Raw genomic sequence first — 26547 nt, 5'->3', positions numbered from 1 at the left:
GTGGCTGGCCTTTGGCTCGGAGGGGTGTTTTACATGTTACATGACATCCATTTTGCTCTGGTCAGGCTTCATCTGGTCTACTGCATTCAGTCCTGTGTGCCTCATTTTAAGAAAGTTATAGACAAGTTGAAGCAAGTTCAGAGAAGGATGATGAGGACAATAAGAGGTATGGAGAAAAAAAACATATGAGGAAGGGTTGAAGGAGCTTGGTGAAGAGATGACTGAGGGTGACATGACTGCATTCCTTAAATACCTCAAAGGCTGTTACAAAGGTGAGAGGACAGGCCTGTTCGCTTCTGCCGCAGAGGGTAGGACCAGGTCTAATGGTCTGAAGTTACAGGAGAGTAGACTGTGTTGAACATTAGAAGGAATGCCTTGACAGTGATAACAGTTCAATGATGGAATTGCCTAGAGAGTTGGTGGGGTCTCCTTCCCTTGATGTCTTCAAAAAGAGCTACCTGGGCAGCTACTTGCTGCTGGGGATGCTTTAGCTGGAGATTAGCTTGAGCACCATCTCTTGTTTCATTTTGGATTGTCTCATCATAAGATTTTCTTGATAAAAGCCATTGAAAAGGGGTTTAGTGTTTCTCCTTCTAACTAACTAACATTGCTGCTGTCCAGTAGCTGTTTGTCACATTGCCAAAAGCCAGTCTGACATGGGAGACCCTACCAGCAGCACTGCCACCATCAACATAGCTTTTTGCCTCACGAGAGCACGCAACCCACCACCATGGAAAGGTAGTGTCATGGTAAGTTATGTTCTACTTAAGGCAATAAAATGTCTTTAATGGGCCCTGCTAGGAACTGTCAGTCTGAAAGCCCCAAAGACTGTGATCTTATGAAGTGACTGATTGAAGTTGGGGCCAGACCTCTAAGTGTAGGATTCAGCTGGGTGGAAAGAACCATGTGTGTTTATCCTGAAAATAAACCCTTCTCGCTCTCATGAGAGTATAGTTAGTAAGTGCAACATGTCCATGAACATTTCACTGATGAAATGTGGGACGTGTGTGGCCAAACAACATCAGAGGTGGCTATGATGCCAAAAGCTATTATTAATGAAGAGGAACAGATAAGAAGTTGCAGTAGTGCGCTTTTGCCTGAGCCGACTCAGAAGGGCAAGATTCTGTCCCTTCCTCTCCACACACACTCCAAAAGAAACTGAGAGCAAACTACTTTTGCACTTTTAACTTGAACACACTGAGAAGACAAAGGAGGGAGAAAATGGGAGGTGGAGAGAAAATCTGGGACATCTTAAAACCCGCTGAAAAAGTGAGATGAGTTGGGACTTTCCCTGTCACACTGGGGCAGTTGAAAGGTATGGTGGAGTCATTTACTTTACTTGTAAACCTGATTCCACTTTTTCTGGGATCAGTACACACCCTTAAGCATGCTCTCTCTGTCTAGATGGTGAATGTCTGAGTTCTTTAAAGACATGGCTCTACTGTATGTATCCCATTATAGTGCAGGAAAAGCAGTGTACAGAGGTGAAGAAACACTGAAGTTTTTAGCAAGTATATTCCCCCTTCCTCCTCACATTTGTACTCATGTAAGATGAGTGTGTTGGATCATACCAAAGGCCTATCTAGTCCAACATCCTGTAGAGATAGTGAGCAATCAGTTTCCTATTGGAAACTCACCAACCCACCCTCACTGTTTTTCCTAAAAAGGGCCTATCAGTTGCTCTGGATTCCTAGAATCTGAAGGGCTCCTTTCTACTGCTGCCACTTGCAAATCCACACTTAAAGAGTAATGACAGAGGCATGAAGAGCAAGATAGCCCCCTGAAATGACACCTCCCTTGCAGCTGCCTTCCAGGCAAGCGGCAGTAGTACCATCACAACATTTGTCATCTCATATTCCCTTTCCCAGCCCCCAGCCCAAGTAATGGCCCTACTCAGAGGCAAAATAAAAAGTACGCACCAAGTGGCAGATTTTGAGCACCATTTAGGGTACTGTACTGTATGGGGGACGGGCAGATCTGACCCATGAGGTTATATACACTCAATTGCCCCCCCCCCCCAATCCATCCATCCATCCATCCATCCACCCATCCCTTTATTTCTATCCTGCCTCTTTCCTAGGCTGGGACTCAAGGTGGCTTACAAAAAGACAGAAAACAGTAAAACATATACAGTAGTTTTTTTTAAAAAAAACATACAAAATTATTATTAAAACAATATTAAATAACAACAGAACTAAAACCCATTAAAATCTTACTTTAAAACAGATTAAAAATAGCACAGCACCATAAAAGCCATTTTTGTTAAAATCCATTTTCAAAAGCTTGCTAGAACCTGTTGTAGGTATGAAAAGAAAAGTGCCATCCTAATTTCCTTAGGGAGGGAGTTCCAAAATGAAGGAACAGCCACGGAGGAGTCCTTCTCCCATGTTGAGCTGTGCCTGTGAAGGCGGTGGGATAGGAAGATGTGCCTCCCCTGCAGATCTTAGAACTCAGGCAGGCTCATATGGGAAGATATGGTCCTTTCCTGCACAATGAAAGTCAAGATCCCACACTGGCAGAGGTCTCACAGGTGGAATGCATTCACCCTTCCAAAAAAGCCCCCCCAATACATCCCTTCATTGGCCAGTGGGAGGCGGCAGTGTCCTCCCCACTTTTCACACATACCCTACCAGCCTCTGACTTCCACAACAATTTAAAAAGTGAGCAACACAGACTTAAGATTGCAAAGGGAGCTTTGGTGGTGCAGTGGTTAAATGCTGGTCCTGCAGTCACAATGTTGTAAGTTTGATCCTGGAGGGCTCCAAGGTTGACTCAGCCTTCCATCCTTTCACAGGTTGGTAAAATGAGTACCCAGCTTGTTGGAGGCAATTGGCTTACAGATTGCAAACGGCTTAGGGAGTGCTAGTTCAAAGTGGTATAGAAATGTACTTGACATTTCTATTTTAAGAGATGTTTTAGTTTTGTTTTAGATTGTACACCATTTGACAGGTTTTACTTCTATTGTGACTGTTCATTACATAAAGCACTGTGTAAATCTTACAGCGCTGTATAAATAAACAATAATAATAATAATAATAATAATAATAATAATTTTGTGCTGCAAATGGATGTTAAATTTCCTGGACTTTGAGAATCTCCCAGCAGCCACATGGCCAGAAGGAGGAGCCGCAAGCCTGAAAGAGATACCCATTCATACCATCTGAATTAAGAACAAAAGCAGCAAAATACAAGTTACGACTAACATCTTTAATTTTTTCCCCTCCTGTATGGTTTTTAACACCTTGCTGATAAAGAAGCCAGTGGAACTCTGAAAGTTTGCAACATGTTTATTGTACATTTTGGTTGGCCAAATAAAGTTATCACTGTTTGGTGGATTTTTGATGTTATTGGATTTGCTGTATGGACAACACGGTTACCCCTGAATGTTTTTTAGACTTAAGTTGAATTTATGACTGCATAGCCCATTAACAGGATGCTAACCAAAATTTTAGACAAGTCTGAAACCTGGTGGATTGTGAAAATGTCCAAGTGTCCTTGGCTTCAGGCACCCAATTTACAATCTTCTTCTTATACGCCAATATCTGAAAATCAGTTTAGCGATAAAACTGTCAAATATGCACACCCTCTTTCCTTGTAATCTTCTCTGCATTAAAGGGAAATACTACAGTACACTGTTTTATCCAAGGGGATCAACTGTCCCAGGTTTGGAGTTGCATACACAGCCCACCAAAATGGCTGGGGGCAGCATATGCTCCTGTACCTCCTCCTACCCTGCATCCAAGATTCAAAATAAAATTTAAAATACTGTAAATTAAATTTCAAAAGCTCTCTTGCATATCCTAGAGCAGGGGTGGGCAAAGTGCAGACCTCTAAGGCTGTTTTTGTGGCTTGCATCCACCCCAGACTGCACAAACCGACCGTTTTCGAGTCTCTTCTCCAAAGAGTAAACTGAGTAATATGGAAGCTTCCAGGTGGAGAAATGCACCTTTAAGTAGGTCATAGCCTTCCCCCTGCAATATTTAACAGAAAACATACCTCTTTTTCAAAAGGAGAGATATACCCCTAAACACCTCTAGTTTTTTTTCTTTTTTTGGAGGGGGGAGCTTTTTTTGGCAAATCATATGCTCTTGAAGGGGTCCTGGACCTGCCACAGTTGCCTACGCCTGTTTTAGGGGTTGTGTAAGGGGTCTTCCACATTTGGTGGGTTTCCATAGCCAGTGATACCCAGGGGATAGCCTCCCCCCCCCCCGGAACAGTGTTAAGCACCCCTGCATACCCTGCACTGTATTTTGGGGTCTTCATATTTTCATATCTCATATCTGGAGAGAGCATGTTTTTGAGAAATCAATGACCTTTCAAGAACACTAGGTCAGGCTCCCAGGAAAAAAGGGACATGTCCTGAGGCAGGCTGACATCAAGGTAAACAAGACCATCAAATATTAGGTGCTCTTTTCTGCCTCCCAAGTAATCTGCATTTCTTCTTGAAACTTGAGACAAAGGACCTCTTTGCACCCAAAGCAGTAAGCCAATCTCTGGCCCTTACTGTGTTCCCACCCAAACTTTCCAATCCATTCACCTCAGGGATATCTTGACCCAATCACTGTTTTTGTCACATTATATATAAAGCTATCAACCAGTCCAGAATCTCATTGCTGATTCCTGGAAAAAGTCATTCAGCCCTTGTTACCTGACCAGATAGCCCATCGCTTTAAGGTATAAATATGGTTCCAAAACTTAATATCTGCATACACAGCCAACAACACACACACCCCTATGCTATGTGTTTATTCTGTGTCATCCTCAGACCTCTTGGTCTGGGCCACTCCAACTTTCCATGGTCTTCTTTTTGGACACTTAATTATAACCCAACTGCAAACCCCTAAAATTCTGCTATCTATTTCCCTGTTTCCATTTTGGCTAGCTCTGTATGCCGTGTCTGTTTGAACTGCTGTCTTGTGTGTGTGTAAGACTACACTCTGCATTTTTCTAAATAAAACCTTCTTAATTCACCCAAAACCTGGAGTCCGCCCCATTTAGTACTGATATACATTGGTGCACACAGTCCAAAGGTTACCCATGTCTCTTGCAAAGCTAATTTCCCGAACATTTGATGTAGCACTGACAGTTGGTGGAGACCCCCAGCACCCACAACTGTTATTTGAGTAACAATAGGAAGCAATTAAAATTATTTCTGGTTCTGAAAAACACCCCCCCCCCCTGCCTAAAACAGGCCTTCTGAGGCTTTTTCACTAAAAAATTAAAAACATTTTGAAAAGCAAGATGCAGGCCATGGATGTTAATCTGCTCACCCCTTGGGTTGTATTTTGTGATTTACTACCCACTTCAAATGTCAGATATTCATTTTTAAGTGGGAGAGGATGAAATATGTGATACAACATCCTATGCAACATTTCCCTTTAGAAATACAGTGATGTTTGAATTGATGCAAGTATGCACATTCAGTATACCATGGGTGCATCCACACTAGAAATAATGCACTGACATGACTTTAACTGCCATGGCTCCATCCTACGGAAACCTGGGATTTGTAGCTTTGTGAGGCACCAGCACACTTTGGCAGAGAAGGCGAAAGACCTTGTAAAGCCACAAATCCCAGGATTCCATACAATGGCACTATCGCTCTTAAAGTGGTGTCAAACAACTACACCATGCTGGCTCACACAACTCCAAGACAATGGTTTAAATGGTAGGTTCAAACAAATCCAGAATATCACCTGAACATCATCTTTTGCAGAATCTGTGGCAGATATGGTGGCAGACATTTGGCCCGAGCATGGACTAGGACTGTCTCCTTTGGAGTTGACTTCTCATTCATTTCACTGTTGAAGGTCTGGAAACCATAGAGCCCTATGAGTAGGGACTTAGGGAGCTGGGGATGTTTAGCCTGGAGAAGAGAAGGTTAAGAGGTGATATGATAACCCTGTTTAAATACTTGGAGGGATGTCATATTGAGGAGGGAGCAAGCTTGTTTTCTGCTGCTCCAGAGAACAGGACCTAAAACAATGCATTCAAACCGCAGGAAAAGAGATTCCAGCTCAACATTAGGAGGAACTTCCTGGCAATAAGGGCTGTTTGACAGTGGAACAAACTCCCTTGGAGTGTAGTGGAGTCTCCTTCCTTAGAGGTCTTTAAGAAGAGGCTGGATGGCCATCTCTCACAGGTTGAGCCCAGAGTGACCAGATGTGTCCTCACCTCAGAAGAGGGCAAGACACCACAAAATGGAGGGCATCTAAGAAAAATGGAGGACCTGACTGAATAAAAAGCTCCTAAAACTCCTATTTAATATAAATATTTTATTCCTGCTTCTGAGTCTTGCTTCAGATAGAGGACATTTTGGATTTCCCTCTTGGGCAGGTGGTTGAAATGAAGGACAGGCTGAAATGGAGGACAGGTCCTGAGGGGAAAAAAGGAGGATGCCTGGTCACCCTCTTCCCTCCCAGTCTTTGGCAGCCATTGAAGGAAAATGTAGGGCATGGCAGAAGAGAAGCTCAAGACACTCCTATGAAATGCAAATCCATGCATCTCAAGTCCTGCTCCAAATGGAGGACATTTTGGGATTCCCTCCTGGACAGAAAACAAAAGCTCAAGACACTCCTCTAATATATAAATCCCTGTTTCTCAGTCAGGCTCCAAATGGAGGACATTTGGGAATCCCCTCTTGGAGGGGAGGCTGGAATGGGGAGGGGGAAAAGGAGGGCATGCCTGTCCCCCTGCCCTCTTGCTCCTCTCCCCAAAGCCTTGGGAGCCTGGCTGCCCTCCTCCCTCTTGCCTCCCTTTTGGAAGGAGGGAGGGAGGGAGGGAAGGAGGGAGGGAGGAGGCGGAGCTGCCTCTCAGCAGAGATTTGGGGACCCTGCCTGCCTTGCTTGGCCCTCCTCCTCTCTCCATCTCTCCCAGGCAGAGAGACAGAAAGACACACACACAGAAGAGCCCAGTGCAGCAGCAGCAGCAAGAGCAGGAGCCAAGGCAGAGGAGGGTCGGGGTCTTCCTCCTCCTCCTCCTCCTGGCAGCAGCAGCAGCAGCGCCCATGTGTGCCTGGGCCAGACCAGGGGCTGCAGGTCAGTAGCAGCCTTCAGAGGCTGAAGGAAGGAAGGAAGGAAGGAAGGAAGGAAGGAAGGAAGGAAGGAAGGAAGGAAGGAAGGGGTGGTCTCTGCCCCCACAGTGGCAAAGAGGAGAGGGGGTCTCCTGCTGTGCCAAAAAGAAAGAGGTAAAAGCAAGGAGGGGTGGCCCCTCTGCCTGCCCCAGTTCTAGGAGGGAGGGAGGGAGGGAGGGTCAGTGGGTGGGTAACCCCCCCCCTGTTTCCCACCCTTTCCAGAGAGGAGGACTGGAAGAGCCAAACTTCTCTGGAAGTCCAGCTGGCTTTGGCTTTTGGGGGGAGTCATGGGAGGGGCAGGGGCTGAGAAGAGGGCCCTCCTCCCTCTCCTTGGGACTCAGCCTGGGGCCCTTCCTTTTGGCCAGCCCCCCCTCTTTCATTGACAGCAGCAGCCAGGAAGACTTGGCCAGGGACCCAGCTGCCACCCCCCCTTCTCCTCTTCTCCGTCTCCTCCTCTTCCTTCTCCTCTTTCACCTTCTTCTTCTTTTCTCTTCCTCCTTTTTCTTTTCTTTCTCCTTCTTGTTTTCCTTCACCTTCTTCTTCTTCTTCTCCATCTCCTCCTCCTTTTTCTCCTTTATCTTCTTCTTCCCCTTCGTCTCTTCCTCCCTCTCCTTATTCTTCTCTTCTCCTCCTCCTCCTTATTCTCCTCATTTTTCTCCTTTACCTTATTCTTCTCCTCCTTTTTCTCTTCACCTTTTACCTTCTTCTTCTCCATCTCCTCCTCCTTTCTTCTCCATCTCCTCCTCCTTCTTATTCTCCTTTACCTTCTTCTTTTCCTCATTTTCTTCTTCTCTTTCTTCTTTCTCCTTCACTTTCACCTTCACCTCCGCCCCCTACTTCTCCTCCTTCTTTATCTCCTTTACCTTCTCCTCTCCTTTCTTTTTTCTCCTTCTCCTCCTCTTCCTTCATCTTCACCTTCTTCTACTCTTCATCCTTCTTATTCTTCTCTTTCTCCTTCTTCTTTTCCTCCTCCTTCTCCTTTTTCTCCTTTACCTTCTCCTCCTTCTTTCCTTCTCCGCCTCCTCCTTCACCTCCTCCTTTCTTATTCCCTTCATCCTCATCCTCTTCCATCACTTTCTTCTCCTTCACCTTCTCCTTGTCCTTCCCCACCTCTTCCTTTTCCTTCTCCTCTCTCTCACCCCTTTGAAATGACTTGAGGGTTCGCTGGGAAGAGATGAGTGGAGGCAAGTTAAAAGTGTTGTCAAACTGTATTATTTCTACAGTGTGGCTGCATCCTTGGTCATTTTCTTTGCTCCAAGTTCCCCTGCTCAGCCCCAGATGAGGCCAAACTCACAGCCTCTCCTTGGCCCTTTTGATCTCATTCTTGTCCCAAGAGACATCTTACTCTCTTGAGACCACTTTCCCCTCACCTGATGCTCTCCAGATGTATTGGACTACATTTCTCATTATCCCCAGCTGACATAGCCACCTCAGGCATGCTGGCAGGGGATGTTGGGGGTTGTAGTCTACTACATCTGGAGGGAGAGATGCTGCTTTGAGACTTTACTATTCATCATTTTTCCCCCAGTGAAGCAGTAATTTTTTTTCTTTTTCTGCTCCCCTTTTAAATTGGCTCACAGCTGGAGGAAAAAGCGGATGTAATGTGTGCCAGATTCTCTGCTGGCCTCTGTAACTCTGCCTTTAACAGCCACATAGAGATGCAGGCATTGCCCACTGATGATGTGTGGGGAGTGGCTGTTCAAAGTCAGAAGAGTGTTTTTGCCATTGGTGGGTTGGCTTATTTGTGTGGTACTCTGGTTAAGTGGGTGCAGCTCAGGAGTTTATCAAACGGGAGGAATTTCTCTTAAATTCGAATGAAAAGAAAGTGGGGCCAAAACACATTCACTTAAAGTCACTAGTTTCGTGCAATTACATGAATGCGCATTGCATTCGAACTGGCTTCCCATTGCCTGAAAATAGCATGCCATTGCCCGAATTTGCGTGTGGCAGTCTATCACGCAATAACGTGAAACCCCATGATTGCGTTCAGATTGCCATTGGATTATACTTTCAATTCCCCTTGTCTGATAAACTCTTCAGTTACTGCCAAGCAGAGGGTGATGCCCTGGATCTCATTCACATTACACAATTATAGCACCATGATTTCACTTTAACTGTCACAGACACACCCTATGTAATCCAGGGATTGGTAGTTGTAAGGAAGGATGTTTAGGATCCTCTGCCTGAGAGCAACTCTTGTGCCCTTTACAAAACTACACACCCCAGGAGTCCATAGGATGTTGCCATGGCAATTAGCGTGAGATCATATCACTATAATCGTGTAGTGAGAATGAACACTCTATTCCTTGACTCCCAGTCCCATTACGGTGCAGCATCCACAGATAGATCTGGTAGCCCTACCCTTATCCAACCTTTCTTTTGTTTTGTTTTGATTTTTCCAGTTTACTTATATGCAGAAAATTCCTTCATAGCCCACTGGTGAAGGAAACAAGCTGATCTTATGTGCTAAAGCAGTGATAGTCGAAGTGGAGGTCCACAGACATGTGCTGATCCTTAAGCCATTGGCTACTGGTCCATGGAATGTTTACAGGAAAGCAAGAAATACAGTGGGTCCTTGGTGTCCACTGGGGGTTCGGTTCCAGGACTCGCCGTGGATACCAAAATCCGTGGATGCTCAAGTCCCATTAAATAGAGTGGCACAGTAAAATGGTGTCCCTTATAGAAAATGGCAAAATCAAGGTTTGCTTTTTGAAATTTATACGTTTTAAAAATATTTTCAAACCGTGGATGCTTGAATCCGTGGATAAAAAATCCGTGGGTACAGAGGGCTGATTGTAGCTGTAATCAATGGCACAAATATGGTGACAGTCCCTACCACATTAAAGGGGAAAATTACCAGTCCCCCACTTTGAATAATCTGAGAACAATTGTGCTAATGGATTTTTTTCCTACTTTGTTCTTCTTCTGCTCCTCCCCATTGCTTCTCACTGCAACAACTTCAGCTGTCGTTGAGGAGGAAGGATCAAGCCAAAAACTCTTGGCTGCACCAGGAACTTTACTCTCAGTGAGTAAAGGACCAAATGTGATGGCTCTTACAGAACTTGTCATTGGACTGAGGAGTTACCAGAACTAAGGGCTTTTGGATTATCCACAGTTCTCCTCCTCCTAACCTGGATTGCACACCAAGAATCGTGTCCTGGACTCCCGTTTTGTCACAGTGAGTCGCCATGGGTGGCAAAATGGCATCGAGCCTTACTTGCACAGGAGTGATATGGGCATTTTTTTCTTTCGTCTGTGCCGGCATCTCCTGTGTGGGATTCTTCATGCCTTACTGGCTGCTGGGGTCTCAGCTGGAGAAGCCGGTGTCCTTTGGCACTTTCCGGAGATGTTCCTATCCTGTCCGAGATGAGAGCCGCCAGATCACGGTGATGGTGGAGCAGTGTGGACGATATGCATCTTTCCAGGCCATTCCCAGCGTGGAATGGAGGATCTGCACTGTGGTGACGGGGCTGGGCTGTGGTCTTCTCCTTCTGGTGGCCCTCACCGCACTCATGGGATGCTGTGTGTCTGAGCTTATCTCCAGGACTGTGGGCAGGGTGGCTGGAGGCATCCAATTCTTGGGTGGTGAGTAACTGCAAACTTTTGACCTTAGAACTGACCTCCTGCCTCTAGGAGCACAGTGCCTGTGTTGTTCTTGCTGAACTTCTTGGGTGGATCAAATGCATTCTTACAATGAATTTTCATTAATGGTAGAGTGAGGGAAACTGTTGTGGAGATAGAGAATTGAAAGACAACTTGTCTGGATTTCTGAACATTCAAATGAGTGTGCATGTTCCCTTTAGATTCCCCTGTTTTTGCTTGCCTCCATGGGAGGGAAAAAGGGGTTTTTAGTCTATCGTCTCCAAAGTGACGAATCTTTTTCCACATTATGTATAAAGAAAGTGAACTCGACTAGCTGCCCAGGCCTAATGTTTACTTGGATGTAAACCCTATTGATTTTGGTGAGGCGAACACTGCAGTGCAATCCATGCATATTAGGAAGTAAGGGCCACTGTGCTCATCAGGATTTGCTCCCAGGTTAAGTATATGTAGGATTGCCATCTAATTTACTTATAAAAATGTTACTGATTGTAGCTTATATCATATTTTGTGAGTAAAAACTGCACAGATTGTTCTCCTGCCCCTTAAAGTTTCATGCAAGTCTGCATTTTAAATCTTTTCAATATTCTACTCTGTTTTACTGTGCCTGGCCATATGGTTTCAATTTTAGCATTTCCATTTTTGTGGCAACACTCCCTACTTCTTTGTGTTCTTTTTCTTCCACAACTGCTTCTAATTGCAACTTTTGCAGCTGGTGCTGAGGAAAGAAAAACAGAAAGTAGGTGAAAACTCACATCTCTTCTATTTTTATGATGTAGTCTTGCAATGAGAGTTTAAATTAAATCTGTGGTCCTAAAATGACGGGAAACAAGGGCTGACTTGCTAACAGAGTGTATTGTCTTCTATTTTTTTTGGGGGGGGGGTACCTTACACACATGCGCGCGCACACACATACACAGACCTACTGGATTGGAAGCCTGTCAGCTTCAATAGGGATGAAAGAGTGAAAGAATGCTAGTAAATAAAACTTGAATTCTTAAGGTTCAGATACATGTGTTTCACATCTTGAGAATGTTGCTTTTCGAGGCTAAAAATCCCAAAACTCCCCATCCAGCATGGCCCATTACTCTGTAGTCTGGAGGATTCTGGGAGTTATAGTCTAAATTTTTCACACCTTGGTGTTTTTGCCTAATATTGACAATTTTCTTCTTCCACCCCCTACCACCCCCAAAAGTTGAAGTCAGAATGAGCAGTCGTGATGAGGAATGGAAAACTTTATATGGAAACTTTTCCACTAGTCTATTTTTCTGGACCTCCTCTCTGCTCCAGTTTTCTATTTTCATAAAAAAAATATGTAGTTTGATAAAATCAAATGGTAACATAATTAAACCGACAAAATTAGAAATCAAATTGAACAACTCGAATAGATACACTAGTCGAATTTAAAATTGCAGTTGTGATTATCTTTTTTCAAGGGGCAGTTCATAGGAAGCACATCTTTTTATGGGCACAGCTTTTCAGACATGCTAAGATACTGTATATACATAAACAGTTTTCACTGACCCAATTCACAAATCACAATAAGCCAGGGTTCCAGAGGAAACTCTGGTTTTACAGTGGATTCTTGTTATACGCTGGGGTTTGGTTCCAAGATCTCCCGTGTATAACAAAATCCGTGTATGCTCAAGTCCCATTAAGTATAATGACGTAGCAAAATGGTGTCCCTAATAAAAAATGGAACATCAAGGTAAATTTATACTTTTTTGGAACATTTTCAAACCGTGTATGCTTAAATCCGTGTATAAAAAATCCGTGTATAAGAAGGGCCGACTGTATCACTTGCAAGCACCTTCTCAGGTACAATGACAGGTTATTCCTGTTACAAGTGGAGCAGCTAAACAAACCACACACATTATAGTCCAAAAAAGTAACATTCCCAAGCTCCTAGTAACATGTACTTCCAGAATACAACTGCTATACCATTATCACCACACCCAGTCTCATCTAATTTCAGAAGCTAGGCAGTGTTGGGCCTGGTTCATACTTGGATGGGAAGCCACCAAGTTATGCCAGGGATCTCCAAACAGGGAAACAAAAAAATCATGCCTTCCATCCTGGACATTCTTTATCTGTCCAAGTTTACAGTAATGGTCTTGGTGGACCAGTGTTCTGATTCAGTATAAGGCAGCTTCCTCTGTTCCTGCCTATGTACCTTCTATCTGTAGTTTGGTTACCCCATGATATATGAATGAGACTTTGTGGTTTATCTGTCTAGTGCACAACTCCCTTGTTGAAACACTGGCTGTCGGTCTTTCTGGGCACAATCCAAAGTGCTGGTTATGACCTTGTTGTTGTTGCGTGCCTTCAAGTCATTTCCAACTTATGGCGATCCTAAGGCAAACCTATCATAAGGGTTTCTTGGCAAGATTTGTTCAGAGGGGATTTGTCATTGCCATCCCCTGAGACTGAGAGTGTGTGACTTGCCCAAGGTCACCCAGTGAGTTCAGGTATTGATTCCTATCTAAACCATGAAACTTCAGAGTCGTAGTCTAGTGCTCAAACCAATACACCACTCTGGCTCGCTTACTTATGACCTATAAATCCCTAAATACTTCAGGTCCAGGTTATCTAAAGGACTGTATCTCTCTGTAAGTGTCTGCCCCTATTTTGAAAACTTCTGGAAAGGCCCTTCTGTCCAATCCATCATCCTTAAAAGTACATCTGGGGGAAATGCAGAAGAGGCCTTCTTGGTGGCAGTTCCCAGACTCTAGAATTCCCTTCCTAAAGAGATTAGACTTACAAATTCCTTGCTATCTTTTTGCAGACAAGTGAAGACCTTTTCATTTCTGTAGACCTTTGAGGACAGACTTCCCAGGGAGAAAGGGTCTTTCATGTACTGCCCTTGTTAATATTTGTTGTTTTTACTTTTTAATGGTTTGTTTGTAACTGTTTTTACTTTTATTGATAGCATAATTACATCTTTAAAGTTTTGTACAGTGATTTTTTAAAAGTTTTACCTATTTTAACTTTTGTAGACGATCTTGAGACCCCTAGGAAAAAGGCATGATGATGATGATTCTGATAATACAGAATCATAAGCCAATAACTGAGTTGTGGTTCTTGACTCCAGCTTATCCGGGGAAGATAAGCTAGAGCTCCCAGTTCAGACATCGCAATAAAGAAAACACAGACTGATGGTCTGCGGCTTGTTTAGCTACTACCGCTTTTCAGAGAAGCCCAATGGGAGTGCTACAGCAATGTACATTTGCACACTGGCTTTTTTCCAGTAATGATTATGACATCTAAACACTGTAGCATCTTCATCATAATTCTTAAAATATCACTAATGCAAGGGAAGTACATGCTATTGATTGTCATGTCTTTAAATATTTACAGGCTTTCTGATGAAAATAATATGCAGGTAAAGCTTTAAATTTGTTTGAAAGTAATACTTAAACCATGTTATATTCAAAGTATTATTTATGTCCAGTGCACTTTGTTGCACTTTTCTTTTTTAAACAAATAGTTCAACTCCCAGCTATGTTTGGCTGTGGGGGCAGTAGATAAAACTAACATGACATACTTTTTCGGTTCTGTTTACTAAATTTAAGTTATATAAACATGTTTAATTAGATCTCCATGGATTTAAAGAGCTCTGGAATAGTTTCCAGAAATTTGATCAAGAGTCAAAATTACTACCATGTTCCACTATTCTGTTTTGAGCATATTTACACTTGCTTCACAAGATAACAGACGTATCCTCATTTATGGGATACCTTTTCTGTCCTGACATTTAACTGCTACAGTAGGCCCTTGGTATCTGCTGGAGTTTGCTTTCAGGACCTCCTGTGGATACTAAAATCCGTGAATGCTGAAGTCCCATTATATATAATGGCATAGTAAAAATGTGTCCTTTATATAAAACAGCAGAATCAAGGTTTGCTTTTTGGATTTTTTATTTTGGGGTTGGTGATGAATAATTTTGAACTGTGGTGTTGGTTATATCTGTGGATGCAGAATCTGTGAATACAGAGGGTCAACTGTAGTTGTAAAAGTGTCTCATTTCCAGACCATATTTGGCTATATTTGTGCTAATTTCAACTCTTTCATTGATGGGAAAGTGCCGGGTTTTTTTAAAATCACAACCAGGTGCTATACAACTGTTAGCATGAGAGTTTTAAAAGGGCGAAGCTGGCTTAGGAGAGTAGCCCATTGTTTTCTAATGTAACTGTATGTAGGGCCAGTTTCACAGGTTCACATTTTTCTGAGCAGTCAGGAAGAAAAGGAATAATAGGCATTCAGATCCAGAGGAAGATAACCAGATTTAGTGCTTTGTTTGCATTGCTGAGAAATTCTTGCTACTGTCAGTGGTATTGCATTGTGTAACTAAGTTGATGAAACCAGTAGTGAGAGATCTATGATCCTGCTAAGAAATAATAGCTCTTGTTTGAATTCAGGACATGTATACCTTTCATAGTTGGACTTGTTTACAAGGTCCTGCATGTTGAATTGAACACTTCCCCAACTCCCAACTTACCCTATTTCTTACCACTAAATAGCTGGGCAATCTATTTTATGACCCAATTAAGATGGCCACTGTTAGGAGGCAAATTGCACCCAGGCAAATTAGACAGTATCCTAGGTTCCCCCATCAGTGGTGGAATAATGTTACATGGATCACAAATGCAGTGACTATGACTGCAAGTTCCAAAGAGAGCATCCCCTCCAGTCACAACAACCTCCCCAGACAACATCCTTAGCAACCAGGGAATGAAAGGCACCAGTTAATAGGCAGAAGGGTGAGGGTGGCCACCCAGGTTCATGATGCTTAACCCCTCACTCCTAAGTCAGCTTCATTATGCAAGGGACAGGGACAGGTTACAGGAAGGAAAGCCCTCTCTCCTGGATCCTGATCTGTAACTCACTAGGGGAGAAAGCTCATGGGTTCAAATCCTCTTGTCGTGTTTGTAGCTCGAAAAGGAGGATGCAAATTCCTAAAGTAGAATCCTAATAGAAAATGTATGGATAGGCAAATGTACATTGAGATGTATGCAGGTGCCTTAACGTCGCCTGTCGCCTGATGCCAGTTGCATTAATTTTCCAAAACAAGAAATACCCAGAGGTGGTTTTGTCCGTTCTTTCCTCTGAAATACAGCCTGTAGTACCTGGTATTAATTGGCGGTCTCCCCTTCAAGTACTAATCAGTGCAGACCCTGCTTAGCTTCCAAAATCATGCGGGATCTAGTATATTTAGGGTATTTAGGCCATATATTGCAATACTATAAAGCTCCTTTTCCCATCTCCAGTGCTTTGCTTTTCCCATTATTTTAGATGGAAATATACATTAAGATACCCGCATCTAAAAAGGCAAAGCATTGGAAGATGACTATTCTAGAGGAGCTATAGAAGAGAAATTATGTTTGTAATGGAAAAAATTGGCATCTGAATAGAAGAAAAAATGATTATATTAAAATAGGAGAATATGTTTCAGTTGCCCCTTTTCAGTTCTGCATCTATTTAATGCATGCTTTGAATAGTTTTGCAACAATCATTGCTTTAAGCTTCCTTTGTATATAAACCAGTGGATTTCCTTTTTAAAAAAATTAGTCTGGATTAAGCTTAATCCTGATTAATAACTTCCGAACTGCCAGCCAGTATCTAGAAGAGTACTTTTGTTATTTAATTTGGGGGGGAGGGAAAGGAATCTTTCTGTAGCACGTGCATAATATGTATTGTAGGATGGCATTTCACTGGCAAAAACATACTCCACTAGGTACACACTAGAGCCAGGGTTCAAAGGATATGTGCATGTGAGATAAAATCTTGTGGATTGTGAAAGTAAAGCTCTGTCTGTGTAGAATTCTCTCCTGCATAAAGACATCCACCCCAGGGGTTTCTGCATTCACAGATCTAATAAGGCAATGTGCAAAGAAACAAAACAAGATGGCACAAGTTCTTAAGCTTCATTTTATCAAGACAATGTTTCAAGAAGCTGCTTGGCTGAGTTGCCATTCATAATGCTTACCCCAGGACAGGGCACTTGCCAGCGTGCTCCCCCAACCAAAAGGATGTGTAGTTTGCTTGCACAGCTACCAGTTCCACTGACCCTCTCAGTAGTATGGGCACAGGAAATTCACTGCATCTGAGGTCTCTGGCATGGTTCTGCAGTACAGTTGTATCACTTTGATACTAACCTAACTGTCATATTTTTATTTTATGGAGTCCAGAAATTTGTAGTTTAATGAAATACTTAGAATTCTGTGCTAGAGAGTTCCAGTATATGTCCACAGAAAGCTCTAAGTACACTGACAAATTACAGATCCCAGGATTCCATAGCATGGATCCAGAGCACTTAAACTGGTATCATAACGATCCAATTGTGTAGTGCAAGTACACCCTCAGTCCAAGAAGCCTCTAATAGGGTTGGTGAAGCCAGGAGAGAGCCCATGCCCCCATGGGGCTGGAGAGAGAAAGTACTGTAATAGCAATGCTATTTCCCTCATAGGTTGTGCAGTTGCTAGATTTAGAGAGCTAAGAAACGTACTATACTGTTTTGAATATTGATATTGTGTAGGATTTTCCAGATGTTACGTAAAACCTTCCAGAGAGCCAGCATGGTGTAGTGATTTGAGTGTTGAACTAGTACTTTGAGAGACCAGGTTTCAAATTCCCTTTCAGCCATGGAAACTAACTAGGTAGGTGACTTTGGGTAATTCACACATTCAGAGGAGGGTAATGGCAAATCTCCATGGAATAAATCTTACCAGCAAAATTCTGTTATAGGGTTGTTGTCATACACTAGAGGTGATTTGAAGGCAGATAACGCACAATAACAGAACTTTACATACCACAGGAAACTTTCCAGTGGGACACATTTACTCACCCCTTCTTTAGCTAATGGGGAAACTTTATATATCATAGACATTTCAATCTACATGTCTGTGAACGAGGCCCAAATATTTTGTGGAACGCTAAGGGGTCTGAAAGCAAGAGGGGGGACAGTGTGAAATGGTAGTAGTTCTGGCTATTACTAGTAATATTCTCACCAGCAAATCCAAGTCTCAACACATCTCTGTATTCTGTCTAATTTTTTTTCTCTGTACAAGAATACTACCTGTATTATGGTGTCAAACTGCAGGTTCTAAACTTTGAGTGTAAAAATGACCAGTTTTCAGACATATTTAACAATAAGTGTTTTTTCAGCTATTATTGTGTCTACTCATTTATAAGGCTAGAAATTTTAGTTGAAAAAACCTAGGTCACCTTATCCAGAGGTCAGTGTAAGTACTGTATTTTAACTTTTATATGAAAAAGAAGAAATCATCCCCTTTTCTGCGTAGAGTAGCAAAAGACAATAGCTTAGTCCATCCTGGGAATGCCTAAAATCAGCACCAACTGCCTTTACTTTCTCTGCTGTGACACCACTTCTGACCTTTTTGAATGCTGGGATAGGAAAATAGCAGTGGTGATGCTTCCCCTCAAAGGCGCACCAAGAGGAATTGGGCTTTGAAGGATCTGAATAAGACATCTGTGTATGTTTGTCAGCTTTTCTGGCTTAAAATCAGGCAAAGAGATAACATTAAAGTTGAATGATATAATCATTCCTAACATAGGGCCTTTACGACCAGCCTGAAAAGCTGGCCTGGGGGCAGAGTCAGGATACAGCATCCTGAAGATGCACGCCCAACTCTACCCTCCTAGGGCGCCCTGATGGTACACAGCATCATGGTGTGCCTCCGGTGCTGCGCCCAGATGACACAGCACAAAAGGGGCGCCCTATGGCCACGTTGCCGTGGCTATGGCTTCCTTTGGAGGATGTAAAAAGGAGCCACTTTTTGCGGGTCCTTTTTGCACCCACGGAAGGCCAGATCAGGGCCGTGGTGTGAGGTTGCCACAGCCCTGAACCGGCACAAAAAGGGGTAGTCTGTAGAGCCCCAAAGTCACCATTATCTTTGCTTTGCCTTTACATCCTTTTTGATATGTGTATTTTCTTAGCACCATCCATGCCTGATCACCTCCCTCAAAATCTCAAAGCCACCATTTACCATAGTTCCCTTCTTGTCTATCCAGCCTTTAATGTGAGTACAAACAGTTATGCCTGCTATCAGTTTGTAAGTTCTTTGGCATCATTTTCCTTTGCTTCATCTTTTACATCCTTTGTTACATGCCCCAAAGTTTTACCCTCGGCTTATCCACGGGTCATATCAAAAATCCACAATTTTGGCCCCCAAACCTGCCAACGACTTATACGTGAGGCTGACTTACAGTTGGGTATATATGATAGTCACTTCTAGGCATCTTTATGTATATATAATACAAGTTGTACATTCAACTTTTACTCTACTGGCCTAGATGCATGTGATGGAAATTCCCCCTAGGACACATTAATTTGTATGAAGGGCAATGGAATTCCCATAGCCTCTTATTCTGTTCCACATGTGATTTTTGTTTGTTCTCAGCTGGAGTATTTGCTTCTGTACTGATGTATCTTGATCTTTCTGTCTTACACACACACACATTCTGCTTTTTCAGAGGAGATTTCATTGTCAAAGCCCTTCAACACCATTAATATTCAGTGCACAGTGCCACTGACGGGTGCTGTACAGTAATGAAAATAAGACCCAAGCCCCACCCTCAGGCTTCCAAGCTAAAAAGACAAGATACACAAGGGAAGAGGGGGCAGAAGGGGGGCTTTGTCAGTGCCAGAACAAAGAGGGGTGTTGTTGGGGAGGGGGCATCGCTCAGTGATAGAGCACACACTTTGCATCCAAGGGAAGTCCCTGGCATCTCCAGCTAAAGCTACAAGTTAGGCTATACCTAAAGCTTAGGTGAATTACTTCCTTGGATGGTAATGCCCAGAATCCCTCAGCCAGTGCGGCCAGGGACTATGTAGGTGAAGGGAATTTTAGTCCAACAAAATTAATGTTTTCAAGCGGGGGTAAGATGGGGGTTCACTCATTGGTGCCTGAAGAAGTCTTTCAGGGGGCTACATGAGAGCAGATCCTGTACTGAAGGAGGCAGCAGTGGGTGGGCCAATGCAATGGTGGTGGAGACATAACTGAGATTGCTGAGCAGGTTGGAGATTCACCTCAGCACAGTCATGGCTGCCATGTCAATGGGATGGTGACTCCACTCCAGGTTTTGGCTACCTTTAAAGGCACTCCCCAAGGTGCTGAGCCTATTTAGAAATGGGTTTTAGGATCCCGGAGAGCTCCTGTACATCCTGAACTAAACCCTGAAGAGGATTTCCAGTCATCCCTCCACATTTGCACATTTAATTATTCACGAGTTTGATTAATATGTTATTTCTAGGAATCTCTTATGTCCTCCAGTGCGACTCTGTTCAACATCTACCAGACATTTTGCTGGCAGACCTAGAGTTTCCTAGATTGAATACTCCTCTAGGCATTTATAGGTCCTTCAGTGCAATTTTATGGTCAAACTCTGGCACATGTTGATGATAAAGTAGCACTGGAGGATCTAGAGATTCCTAGAAAGGTGTTCTCTCTGGTAAAAAAAATCATTTGTAGTTTTTCTACTGTTTAAGGGTCCTGTGACCCTATCCCCAGTGAACATAGAGGGCCCACTGTATTGCTCTCCTGACATAGGAGCCATCACTGCCTCAGTGATCCTGCCAAATTTTCTGGGGGTGGGATAGACCTTTTATGGCTGGGATGGGGAATATGTGGCCTTGAAGGTCTTGTTGGATTGCAGTGCCCATCTTTCCTTATTATATGATAGATAAAGTAGATGAGCCTTGTGGGTCAAACATTTTCCATTCTTGCCTTATGGGGTGGCACATATGTAGAATATGGACAGTGTTTAATAAAAATCATATTCAGTTACCACTTTTTCTCCAGTAACATCATTAAGAGCTCCTTGACTGAAAAGTATTCAGTATATAGTGCTTCCTACATGAAAATGCATGAAACTACACCCGCTGAGTTTTTGCAACTATGACATCAAACAAATCCATGAAATATGCATTATTTAAAATGCTCTTATTCTCTGCAGCTCAGATAATGTTGCCTTAAAACATTTATTACCACATTTTAAAAGAAGGACTCTCTTACTCGTGCTTTTCTTTGTCCTGTTACTTCCTTCCAACCAGAAGTTTCTTGTGAACAGTTTCAGATGTTGCTTCATTTATTCTTTGTCCTTTGGTTCATCTGAGTCCTGTCACTTTTCTTGATTTGTTTGTAAATCATCAAATAATCAAACTTGGATCACCTAGCCTTTGATCGTGAAACTGAATGCCTGATGACTTTCCAACATCTTGTCTGTGTGCGGCATATGTGTTGACACAAAAATTAACACAGTAGAAAAGCCATGGGGGAAAAACACACACAGAGGCAGCAGTCCAAAAGGCTGCTGTTTGTCCTTTTCTCTCTCTCCAGTACTCCCAATAGCTTGTAATTGGACTCCAGCTGCAAAGCATCGGCTCAGCTACAACAGCACTCCCCACAATGCCCCATTTCCCTAGATTACTCCCTTGTTCAAAGGTACATCCAAAGCCTTACAAGACAAAATAACCATCATGGCACAAATCCTTTTTGCCCATTTGTCTTATGGTAAACTACACAGAATGGCTGCTGTGTGCTTGTGAGTTCCTTCTGGGGAGGGCCTCATTTACAAGGTGAAGGCCTCTGTAGGGTGTGAGGTTTGGCAAGTTAGTGTACAGTGAGGATATTATTTTGACCAGCCAGAAATTCCATCTGAATCCATTTTTGGATTGGACACAGGTTCCATTAGGACTGGAGTCCAACCCAAAAATTATCAGCCAGGTGTGGGACTCTGAATTATGTCAGAAAGTGGCTTTTTCCTGAATTCAGTCAGTGCTATTTTTGCTCAGCGTGACGAATAAGAGAGAATGAGAAGAATGTGAGATTACTGATCTTCCCTTCTATCTAAAGCCCTGTGCATCTGGCCAGTTATTCTGCAGAATTCAAAAGTAGTGTTTCTTCTTTCTGTCATACTGGATTGACAGTTCTCTTGGTTTAAAGAAGCAAGAGGTGTGATTCCTCTGACATTCTGGATGATATTGGGGTTCAACTATCAGCAAGTTCCATCCGTATTGAGACATGATGAAATCTGCAGTTCAGCAAAATCTGGAGGGGCAAAATTTCCTCATTATGAGTTTGTAGCAAATTCCCCGTTGTATTGCCAAAACATTATAATGTCCACGTAGGAGGAAACACCTCTTTTTTTTGCATCCAGAGAGATGATAAGGATGCCTTTTTAAAAACTTTAAAAGGTCTCCCATACAAGTAATAACCAGTGCTAATCCTGTTTAGCAGTCAAGTTTGGGCAACCTCTGGTGCCTTTCGGGTGTTTAGGCTGCCTTAGCTATTGTGTACTTGTTTTAAATTCTAAGTGTTCTTGAGTCACAATTTTGAGGAAATGGTTGGGTATAAATTAACTTTCTTATCATCATCATCATTTCTGAGGGCAAAAGCTTGCATCGCATATTTCAAATGTTGCCATTTTACATAGGTGATGTTCATACTGTATATGACCATTATGTTTTTCTTTGTCTAATAAACATCCTTTTGGTTTTTAAGTTAGTAACTGAGAAGCAGAATACATGAATACAATCTAAGGTGGGCATTCAACCATGTGCTGTCGTGCAGAGAGGAAGGCCCTCGGGCAGGGATGGTTTAGAAGGGAAGGGGGAGGCTCCAAGTGTGTAGTTCACTCTGAAATATGGGAGGCTATGAAATATTTAACAGTGTTTTTTAATGTTCTAGGAAATGGTACATGATACATCACTCCCAGTAATAGCACTCCCGATGTCTGCCTGCTGTCATCTGCTGCGCCAAACTGCCAACAGCAGAGATTCCTAAACTGCCAACAGTAAAGACGCCTATCCCTGTAGAAAAATAGCAGGAGATGAGAATAATCCCTGCCGCCCCTCCCTTCCCCCACTGCTCACATCGGCCCTTGGGCAAGCGGGTGGTATGCATTCTTCCCTCGCACTGCCGGGGAATTTTCCTGGCATCAGAGAGCAGGGCTTGGACCCTCGCCCTTGGCTGCCTAGAGGGCTGTGATAAATCTGGTTTCATTTTGTTCTGATTTTCTTGCATTTCTCCAAATTCCAAATCTGCATTCTCTCCTTTGTTCACTGGTTTGTGTGGCATCTGTTGTTGTTTATTTCTGCTGTGTAGAAGTTCACATTCATTTTCATATGCCCTTTTCCTAGTGTACACATCTACATTACACTAAGGTACCTTTCATGTACCCTCCAAACACACATTTCTACATCTTTCTCCATTGAGTAAGTCTGGAATCCTGCCCCAGCTAAAGTAGACCCATTCAGTCAATTGCTAAATTGATTGCCAGCACGCAGACAAATCCCATTGATCCAGTGGATCTGTTCCAGTTATGACTAGAAATAGAATTCAGCCCTATGTGTGTTTGTATTATTTTTCTATTGAACACAATTTAGCTATCCACATTTTTTAAAATGTACATAAGGTTTTATTATTTTCTTTCTTTGAAATGCACCACAAGCCTTGCCAATGGCAGAATTTCTAAGACAAAGGTGTGGTTTCTCTCTATGTGTCTTAGATGCTGAAAAACCTGAATGCTTCCATCCATGGGCTTTTTCACACGGTGAAAATACTCTGGGATGAATTTGGGTTAATCGCTGTTGTTCACATTGCACTCTGAATGCAGTCAAATCATTTGCGAGGGGAATACCAAAAAACCCACTTCACCCAGGATATTCGATACTGTTTTTTCCTGGGCGTTTAAAAATGAATCGCATCATCGACAGTGTGAATAGCGATGCAAAGAGACTCAGATTAAAAGAAGCATACCTTGAACGCAGTTTGAATGCATTTGCATTGACAACTCCTTGGAGGAACGAGGCTCCTTTCATCTGGCTTTACGAAGAGACACTCCTCCTTTTCCTTACTGAATTCCAGTGGCTTCCCAGGTGGAAAATGGCATTCCCCCCCCCCTCTTCAGACTACGGAAGCCAAGCCCAGGACCAGCAATGAGGGACCCCACCCCTTCCTTAGCCACCGGCTCTTACTAAAATCCCAAAGAGATGTGGATTGATCCTATTTCAAAGTATGAATAACAAAATCAAAATGCATGAGCGAGGGTTTTCCCATTATTCTGGTACAAAAATGTGAATGATCCCCATGAGATTTCACTGCAATTATTTTCTATCATTAGCTATTTATAGCTGGCTGGATGTTAATACAGTACGACCAGAGGAAAGCAAGGAGTATTTTTATCCCAGGAAGATCACTGCAGGAGTGTTGTACGGTGGCTAAATGTAGAGCTGGGAGAAGCTACTTTTCGGGTCTACAATTGCCAGCTTGCCCCACCTGGCAGAACAAGAGGCCATGCTGGCTAGGAATTTCTAGGGGTCATAGTCTAAAAAGTAACTTTTCTAATAATGCACTGGCAGCATCCATTCAGCAATTAAAGAGAAAAATAAAGTTACCAAGGATCTCTTGCAGTTTATCAGCTCTTCCACCTCTGCCTTCTGCTGTCAAGTGATGGTGCTCTGTTCTCCCTCCGTCTCTCCTCTTTTGTGCAAATTCCCTGTGAGAACCATTTACCATGGTTCAGCCTCACATCTCCACCAGTGTTATGTAGCATTCACATCCCATTCCACAATGAGGAAGAGAAAGGGAAGAGGTGGAAGGCCAGAACTGTACAAACCATGGTTAAAAAAAATCAGCTGTGTACTGTCTGCATTAGGCAGCACTGCCAAACTGCAGGCTCTCAGAAGTTTCAAGTTTGGGAGCTGTAATTAAAATGGTAGCTGACCGGTTAAGCCAAGTCCAAACTGTTGTTGGTTTATTTCAAATGTTATTTCCACCTGTCATTTCAAAAGAACAATCAAAGTGGTTAAAAATATAAAATATAAACAAGTAAAAACAATTAGGGTTGCACAAGAAGTGACAGTTGAATTAAAGTGGGCAGAAAATGTTCAATTTTTCAGATAGAGGCAACCTCTTTTTTTCCAGGCATCACTAACCATTTAGAAATAGATAACACTCACTTTGAAGAAGCAACAGCAGCAGAAAAGGAGTTATTTTCTGCATTTGATACTACAGCATATTTTTTTTTAAAAAAACAGATTTTGTATTTAAACAGGTGTGTATCTAAATAGGATTTGCTCTGTTTCAAATCCCAAGCTATTGTGTAGTCTAAGCATCTCTCTTTCTGCTATATCGTTCTCAGGTCTTCTGTAAATCAAGGAGACCTTTAGCAGTTAAGTAGCCATCTTGTCAGTGCTCTTAGTCAACCTGCTGCTATTCCACATAACTGTCAAAGTCTATTGGAATGGTTTTACAGAGACCTCTGAAAACCTATTGGGTTCATAAGCCACAGAGCATGAATCAATCTAATTGGTCTGCCATTTTGCTAGGACATTGCAAGATACTGAAAGACATGCAGTTCAGAAGGTTACAGCTTTGTCATGACAAGAGTGTCTTTACTATGCCTCTGGTAATCTGTTGATTTCTGTCTATTAAATCCAAAGTGTGTCCTGATACATGAACGAAATCAGTCATTAACTGAAAGAAACCCAAGCTTGCATTGAAGTCAATCAAGTTCTCAGCTTGTCTAGAACTGGCATGTACTTTTAAAGCTCCAAGAACTTGTTAAGAAAGTTGAGTTGAACCAGCAAACACCTAGGAAATGAGGAGTGGCTTGGAAAAAAGGCTCTTGTAGTAGTAGTAGTAGTAGTAATAATAATAATTTTTATTTACTGTATATTTCCTGCCTCTCCCAAGGATTACATCATTAAAATAACACAATACAATACAATACACAATCTATAAAATACTAATACTGAATTACACATTCTTATTAGTTCCTTAAAATATCCGATAATCAGTTATACAATCATAATCAGGGTGGAGCCTTAACCATAGTTTCTTATACAAAATCCGGTGGATAAGTACCGTACCTTTGAGACTAACTGAAAAAAAGAAGCTGATAGCATGAGCATTTGTAGATTTGAGCCTACGAAGTGTTACTGATAAGATGGGAGCTGCTGTCAATGTACAGGGTTCAGCAAAGTAAGTAAATTGAGATGCAACAGTAGTACAGTTTAAAATTATTTTTTATTTCCTGCAATGGCATTTTGCGTCTTGAAGAATATTAACCATGCTGCCAAAGTTTGAAGACCTCAGTCATGCCAAAATGAAACACGTTGTTTCAATAAATGCCCTGCGAATCAAAATCACCAAAAGTCAGAAAGGTTTAATTCTACTTGTACGTACATGAACAAGCATCATATCATCTCATGATAAACTTTTCATGACGTTCCACAAACTTTCTCATCATTTCAGCCCTTCTGCATTATACAGTGCTGTCTTTATTGTTGTGGTATTACTTGTACCTCATGAAAGAGGGACACACTTAAGAAACCAAGGATGCATTGGGCCTGGGAATGAAATACAATCGACCCTCTATTTTCACAGGGGACCTGTTCCATAGGCTTGAATGGGGCACAGGGTGTGTGCCGCAGAGGCACGCTCTATTGAGGATAACAGAGGTTGCCCCTCCGTGTATAATCAAGAACGCAGATCTCAAGTCTGTGAGAAAGGAGGGGCGACTGTATAGATGTATGGGAATGTCTTAAAAGTACTATACCCAAATTACATTACAGCTATGAGTACAACAAACATGCTCAAAATCTTGTTGCATGTTTAAAGCGAAGAACTGATAATGCTGAATGAAGGGGGTGTAAGTTGGCAAATGGATTTTTCAGTAAAATCCCATTATCCAGGAACAAAGAAACTGAACAGAACAACAAATTCTTCCTGTTTGTAGTGGACATGACTGTACGGTATCTTTCTGCTCCTGCATGATAAATGTATGCAATCAGCACTACATCAAGTTGCCCTTGAGGAAGGTTTGAAGGTTCAGCTACCACAGAATGCGAT

General features: G+C 42.5%; 1 protein-coding gene across 2 annotated transcripts in view; it reads left to right on the top strand.

Moving 5' to 3' along the window:
- Positions 1–6891: 6891 nt before the first annotated feature.
- The window catches only part of LOC149305285 (LHFPL tetraspan subfamily member 6 protein), a 32958-nt gene continuing 13302 nt past the window's right edge, over positions 6892–26547 (top strand). Inside the window, exons 1-2 of one of the 2 annotated variants that reach the window (XM_089477698.1) lie at positions 6892–7037; positions 10036–10657. In XM_089477698.1, coding sequence (XP_089333824.1) covers positions 10261–10657 — 397 coding nt within the window. In that variant the 5' untranslated portion in view covers positions 6892–7037; positions 10036–10260. Of the gene's footprint in view, positions 7038–7086; positions 7187–10035; positions 10658–26547 lie in introns of those variants that run through there. The other variant, XM_089477699.1, reaches the window with a different exon arrangement.

The sequence above is a fragment of the Sceloporus occidentalis genome, unplaced genomic scaffold (assembly GCF_023333645.1).
Source record: "Sceloporus occidentalis isolate IW3139 unplaced genomic scaffold, rSceOcc1.0.p SCAF_12, whole genome shotgun sequence".
NCBI lineage: Eukaryota > Metazoa > Chordata > Lepidosauria > Squamata > Phrynosomatidae > Sceloporus > Sceloporus occidentalis.
The sequence above is the reverse complement of the archived record's forward strand: the minus strand, read 5'-3'. Positions and strand labels throughout refer to the sequence as shown.